Source organism: Aplysia californica, unplaced genomic scaffold (assembly GCF_000002075.1).
Source record: "Aplysia californica isolate F4 #8 unplaced genomic scaffold, AplCal3.0 scaffold00072, whole genome shotgun sequence".
Taxonomy (NCBI): domain Eukaryota; kingdom Metazoa; phylum Mollusca; class Gastropoda; order Aplysiida; family Aplysiidae; genus Aplysia; species Aplysia californica.
This window is the reverse complement of record NW_004797342.1, coordinates 521,640-529,139: the sequence shown is the minus strand read 5'-3', so window position 1 is coordinate 529,139 and position 7,500 is coordinate 521,640. Positions and strand designations below refer to the sequence as shown.

The window sequence follows — 7,500 nt, the reverse complement described above, 5'->3', positions numbered from 1 at the left end:
TTTATGCATGTGTGTGTGTGTATGTGTGTGAGTGTGTGCGTGTGTGTGCGGTGTGTGTGTGTGTGTGTGCGACGTGAGAGAGAGAGAGAGAGAGAGAGAGAGAGAGAGAGAGAGAGAGAGACAGACAGACAGACAGACAGACAGACAGACAGACAGACAGACAGACAGACAGACAGCGCGAACGTGTGTTTGTGCACGCATGTTTGTGCTTATAAATACAACATACGAAACCGGGACAGAGAAAAAAATAGCAATACCAGACGATAAACAAAGCTTTTATTACATGAATGCTGTTCATGCGACAAGGTTGCATCGAGAATTCTGTCTTCTCATCACGTAGTGTCACTGTATCACACAACTCGTGATACATATTCCACAATCTATGCCTCACAGCCATCATTGATAAACAAATGTATCTCATTAAATAAACTGTTATAAAGCATCGCTATACTCATTGTACTCTCTCTCTCTCTCTCTCTCTCTCTCTCTCTCTCTCTCTCTTACCCCTCCCCCCCCCACACACAAATACGTTCACAAACACTCATGTATACACACACAAACGTGACCCAACTTCTGCAAACTTATGTATTTCGTGGACAATGGATTAACATCAAGAAAGTTAATATAATAATATTTAATGAAGCAACAACAATTTAGGGACAATTTACCGGTTTGCAGCTACACCTAGAATTAAATCATATCTTTTTTCCAACCGGTGTATAGGTTAGAATATGCCTCTAATCGCCTGCCTATCTTTTTTCAGCCTAATTTTGTCTTCTATGAAAGAAGATATTTTTAACCACATGACATGTAACCCCCCACCAAACATTCTCTAGTTAGAGAATCTTTGTCTCCACCACACAACACTACAACACTTCTCTACACTACACACTGTCCTTCCCTAGCCTATCAGAAACATAAAAAAACATTATCCTCAGCTGTAACTTCCCATCAGATACAGATGGCTTACATCCATTCCACACCTCCAACTTCCCAGCAAGTTTACGCATAACCGGGATGCTGGATTGTTTCACTGCCATAAACTGTTTATAATGATGTACTCTCAAGGGCTAACATGGGTAAACATGTAAATAAGCTTGTCAGAGCGTCATCACGAGCAAGACATCAGCTTACTTTGTTCACCTTCCGTCCAACACCCAGCTTCGTAGTTTGTTATCATAACTTTGAGCCCAAATCCCGTAAACACGGCGACAAGATAGAATGTACAGAGTGCAGTATAAAGAACAGAGCGTGGGGGAGTCAAAGGAAGTCGGTGTTAACATCACAAAACGACCCCTCGTTTGCTCACATAAGGGCATTGCTTGGGTCACAGTCACATCAGCCCGTCGTCGTCAATCATCATTGTCGTATGTCAAAATACAAGGTTTTCAGGGGGGGGGAGAAAAGGGGGAAATAAACGAAAAAAAAAAAACGGTTGTATAAATTTCGGGCTGAACATTATGTAACACAAATGTCTCGTTCGTCTAAATCCGTTACTATATTGAGATGGGGAATGAGACAAGGGTCTATCGATGCGCCTCAGCAAACTCTACAATATTATTCCATTTTCTTCTAATTTTTTTTCGAATTGTTGACATACAATGTTGAATGCGGCGATAAGCTGTCAGAGGGCAGAAAAAAAGTCATTCATATATTATTATGTTTTCCTTCTAAAGTGGGAAGACTCCCAGAGCACAGAAAAACTGAAAAGGGGCAAGGGGGTTGTTTGTGGAATTGTAGTTCTCAGTGGATCCACACAATAACGGCTAAACCCCCCCCCCCCAAAAAAAAACCCCCCAAAAAACACCAAAAAAATTAAAACAAGTAAATAAATAAAATAAATAAATAAATTTAAAAAACAGATTTTATTGGTACCATGACTGTAATATAAGTCACACTGGAAATAATGAGAACATGTTAAATAATTTTATTATAACACAACAGTTCGTTGTAATTCTTATTTTATCGAGTATCTCCATAATTGTTCTGTTAAGCTGTATTATGTCACTCCTGCCCACCTCCTCCTAAACGTTATGTGTGGGTGTGCACGTGCATGTATGTGTGTGTGGGTACGTTGAGTGAGAGAGAGGTGGGGGGGGGTTTACAAAGAAAGAGAGAGACAGAGAGAGAGAGAGAGAGAGAGAGAGAGAGAGAGAGAGAGAGAGAGAGAGAGAGAGAGAGAGAGGGGGAGAGAGAAAGGAAAAAAAGAGAGAGAGAAAGAAAGAAAGAAAGAGAGAGAGAGGGGGGTATGTGTGTGTGCAAGTGTATGTATGCGTGTGTGTATACGTGCCTGTGTGTGTGTTTGTGTATGGGGGTGTGCGTGTGTGTGTATATGTGTGTGTGTGTGTTTGTGTGTGTGTGAGTGCGTGTGTGTGTATGTGTGTGTGTGTGTGTGCGTGCAAAAATATCAATCCAATGTGACAGCATCTGGACAATAAAGATATCTTATCTTGTTTCATCTTATTTGTATCGAAAAAGGGAGGTCAGGCTGTAATTTCATATAGGTCTGTATATATACTCTACAATATTCACATTCATTCTATTCTAGATTTTAAAAAAATACTTTTAGGACAGGGGGTGGGGGTGGGGCAGACAATAGAGAGAGCAACTGTAGGAACACATTATTTTCTACACAATTAGCTTGAGGGAGCCCTTTTTCTGAGAATTTTTACAATATTTTGACATGTGTAGAGTAATATATTTTTACGTTTCCACTTTATAACGCAATTTCTACAATCAAAATACCTATGATCCCCATAGCTTTCAGCTTTTGAAGAGAGATAATAAAATAGAGACAGGCAGCTCTATATATCAAGTCAGCACAGTGAATATATATTATAACAGCCACATTCATTTTACATGAAAGCAAATTGGGACAAAAGTAACATTTTCAAAGATAAACAATGATGTGACAGAATGAAAACTCCATATATAACAAACTAAAGTATCCATTCTAGATTGTGTAAAAATCTTCCTTCACTCACTGTAGCACTGTATACACCAGCGAAAGCAAAGCCACATATAGTTCCGGTATCATTCCCCCACCTCACCGTTTCCTCTAATGGAAAAACAAAATGCATGCAAAATTGTACACAGAAAAAACATATATTTCTTCTTACCTGGTCGAGTTGCTTCCGCTAGGTGACCATATTTAAAGCCACCAATATTTCTGTGTATAAGCTTACTTTTTTCAGTAACAAAATCCTTTAAAGAGTCTTTAAGATTAACTTGAAAGTAAAAGTTTTCTTTGTGAATTTTACATTCATCACCAATAGTAAATAGAGGCAATGAATCAGTTTCCTTGTCATTGTCGTCATTTCTGTCACAAGATCTCATATTCTTACATAATTTTTCCTGATGAAGTTGATTTGCTTTCAGCTTGCTTTCATTATGAGCATCAGTATTTAATGTGTTAGAATTTGGCATTAGACTGTGTCTTAGTTGTTGTGAATATTTATTTTGATTCTCTGAAAAGGATTCTGAAGTGCAGATATGATTGTGCAACACAGAGTAATTGTCATTTCCATAACAGGAGTTATTGTTAGCCATGTTTCAACAAAATAAAGATCACCAAGAGGCAAGCTTCAAAAGTCAAATACTGAAATCTCAAACATCTGCAACTTTAAGTTCTGAACAGGTAGACAAATATTTGTCACAAAATTAATGCGATTGTGTTTTGTGTGAGGAGTCTTTCACACTATTCCCACATGTTAACAAACAATTTTTAAAGTATTTGCCTTTGACATACAACTTTATCCTAAGATTTCCAAGTGTGTGCTTACTCAGTAGTTGTCTAAACAAGTGGCTTCACAGGTACACCCAGCAGGGCTTTTTTTTAAACAAACAACTCGATTTTCCAGTCCAGATATTTGCAAGCTGCATAAATGCAAAATTCTGTTTTTAAAACCTCTCAGGCTTTTCATTAAATTATAGTCATGGGGTCTTTTTTAATACTGTGATCAAAATCTTGAAAGTAATCTCATTGTAGAAGGGTGCTCTTAATCATTATTTTTTCAGTCATGAAAGTGAAGCTGCGGAATTATACGTTAAAGAATTTAAAGATGCCCTGTAACCCATTGTTAACAATTAATCCATTGTTGTTTTTGTTCATTCTCATTATCTTCATTTTAAAAAGTATTTGCTTCAACTGCAAAAACATTATATCCCAGGACTTTGCAGAAATACTTGTTGCACCCTCAATGACTTTCAACAAAAGGATGTCACCAAGAATTCTGATTATCACTCAGATCTAGCATGCTTTGACGGAACTTAAGAACATATGGTTAGGAAAAGAGAACAACAGCGACTTCATGAATGAACAGGAAATGCACAAGCAGTATGACTCCAGACAAGATAAAACGATTGCAGGATGCATAGCAGATATTTGCAAATAATTATAAAAATCCTTTTGTCAGCTGCAAGATGAGGTACAAAAGAGATGCATCCTTCTACTTCTACCAGGTCACTCACCCTACTTGTCCTAATTATCAGTGATCAAGAACAAGCAATAATTTCAATAGAAATTTAATGCACTGGGAAAATAATGGCACAGAGCTTGAATATTTCCAACTGCCCCTAGGTACCCCTCCAATGCCACAATATAATCTCAACTATTGTCTATCTAATATCACTCACAGATTCTCACTCCTCTGTCCCCTGAACTGAATCAAAATCAAGGGCCATAAAGCCAAAATAATAGCCTACATGATACATATCAGCCTCCCTCCCCAAACCCCAGGCTTTTTTTAAAAAAGTGTCTTACAACAGTGCCTGCCCTGCAACTGCATGTCTGAGCTCATGGGACAAATTAAACTTTTTTTTTACAGTTTGGTAGGGACTTTGAATTTTGCCTGAGTGGGGGATGAAGCCTACTCTTATCAATTTTAGGACCACCAAGGGATCTTTAATGAGCTCAGCTTGCACACGGGCCCTCCATGTTTTTTCACCCTTACTGAGAAGGCTTTTAAAGTGAGTTAGTCTATATCTTATACTCTACCATAAGATCAGGGGTGTGGCTGAAAGACAGCAGCTGTAAGAAGGAGCCAAGGAGTAGCAGTAGAAAGGCGTCTGAAAGAGTCAGGACCCAGAGGACCAGGAGCAAAGGGGAGAGCGCAGAAAAGGGAAATGAAAGCAGATGACAAAACACGAGAGATCAGGAAAGGAGGTGAACAAAAAGAAAATTTTCCATCGCTCCAAACCAAAAGAGCACCCCCCCTTCCCCCCCCCCGCACACACACACACATACTGTACCTCTGTTAGTCTAAAATGACACTACAAGCAGGCATACACCATAATACGGCACAGTGCATAAATATCAAAAGTCATCTTTAGAATCTCAGCGAGAGGCTCTGTCAGGAGTTCTGAACATTTTTTTCTTGGCATTCGGTCATTCGTCACTGAATTTTTGAAATTGTTATTGTACAGTGTAGCGTAACTAAGTTACTAGATTCTAGATCTAGATCAAGACAAGGCCTAGATTAGATATCTAACTGTCATGATCAAGACAAGAGGGTTCCGGTTAAAGTTAAAAGAAGAGGGAAGCTTGCTCAACTCACCACAAGCCATTCAGACAATTCAGTCATTCAGAACCTTGACGTCTCTGTGAAGTTAGTTCAGTTTTGCAAACATCCGAACGCATAGACTTAGATTCTAGAGTTTAGGCCTAGATCTAATGATCAGCCAGCCACCTTCGGAGTATCTCTAGGAGAATTGTCCAGAGACATGATTTTATGACTTTGATCATCAGTCCAATGCAGGAGTGCAGAAAGTTCAGAAGCGAATTTTGTTTACCTTGATAACAATTCCAAGGGAATTAACGCTTGAACTTTTTTCTGTGCGAAGTCGGACAATTCGTGCTTCGCGAGTTCGTAATAAATGTACTGTACTATAATTTTTAATTTGCTTTGAATTGTATTGTGCTGTTGACTCGAATTAACAGTTGCGTTTATCAGATGAACACTGATGTGCATCTTTACGAGCTAGGAGTCAGGACAAGATTCACCACGATTTCCCCATAAAGCAGATTGAGACAACATGCAGAAGCCATCCCAAGTAAGGAAGAATTAAAATACACAAACAGTGGCGGGGCGCCCACTAACCACAGGCATCTTTTTCTTGTGTCAGTATTCTATAATAAAGTTGGTTTCCTCGATTAAACTCTCTCAAAAATTCTCAGAAACTCTGCTTAATTCAAAATAGCCTCTGGCGACAGCATAAATACTTGTAATACAATTTAATTTAGGCCTACCTTTGGACAATCCGCCAAATATGTCTTTTTTTTATAGTAGAGGGTTTTACGGCGCTCGCAACTGCATAAGGTCATATGAGCGCGCGGGACACACCTAATACTTTTAGTTGGTAGGAAATTTTGAATTTTGCCCAGGTGGCGGCCGAAGCCTACCGGTACTCTTATCGATTTTGACCACGAGGGGATCTTTAACACGCGGCACTTGCACACGGGCTCTCCGAGATTTTTCGCCCTTGTCCGAGAAGGCTAGGTAAAGATCGTTCCTACCAGAAGATCAGAGGTGTGGCAGAAAGACAGCTGTAAGAAGGAGTCAATGAGTAGCAGTGGAAAGGCTGCAGAAAGAGTCAGGAGCCCAGAGGAGGGGGCAAAGGGGGTGATGGGGTGGGGGCAGAAAGAGGAGACGAAAGCAGACGACAGAATATTGCTAGAGAGCAGGAAAGGAAGTGAAAGGATACAATTTTAGAGAAGAACATTTTTCGGTCGCTACCCAGATTCGAACCCGGGACCTTTGAATGAGAGGCCAACACCTTAACCTTTAGGCCACGAGAGCCCCCTACAAAGAGATGGGCACTACATTGGTCCCATGTGGTCTCGTATATGGGCACCATCTGGTAATCCCACACTGCGCGCGTGGTTTTTGCACATGGGCGGTGGAAAGGGCCCATAATATGTGTCCGCCCATGCCAAGCCCAGATGCAAACCATTAAGTTTTTGACAAACCCTCATGGGCCCCATGTCTGCCCCACTCGTTTTTATACTCAAGACACGGGCACTGGTGGTATACAGCCGTGCCAAACAGAAACATCTGGTATGTTCGACCCTGCCCCACGCCTGGCCTGGATGAAGCCTGCATGTTCCTGGCAATCCCATATGGTCCCCATGTCCAGCCAACAAGTTCCTGGCAAGCTCACATGTTCCCCATGTCCAGCCCACATGTCCTACATGTCCAGTCCACGTGTTCTCCATGTCCAGCCCACGTTCCTGACCAGGCCAATCTTGACGAGCCCAAAATGTACGGGCCATGAATCGTCTAGCCAATGCCTGCTCATAAGTTTATGACAAGCCCACGTTTTCCTCTGTCACTTGAATAACACCACGCAGTACCATGTGCCACAAGATGAATTGTAATAATTTTCAGAGTGGCTAGCCGCCCGATCTGGGATGACAAGCTTTCTGCTACACGAAAGAATTCGGTCGAGCCTCACGCTTCTGGCCCGAGGGGATTTCAGCGCATGTTCGTGTTCTGGCCCGTG

General features: G+C 40.8%; 1 protein-coding gene across 1 annotated transcript in view; it reads right to left on the bottom strand.

Annotated features, from left to right (window-relative positions):
• The window catches only part of LOC101847478 (solute carrier family 40 member 1), a 33,608-nt gene extending 27,539 nt beyond the window's left edge, over positions 1-6,069 (bottom strand). The window contains exon 1 of the mRNA XM_005093915.3: positions 5,556-6,069. Within this exon, the coding sequence (XP_005093972.1) occupies positions 5,556-5,565 (10 nt within the window). The 5' untranslated portion in view covers positions 5,566-6,069. The remainder of the gene's footprint in view (positions 1-5,555) is intronic.
• Positions 6,070-7,500: the final 1,431 nt, after the last annotated feature.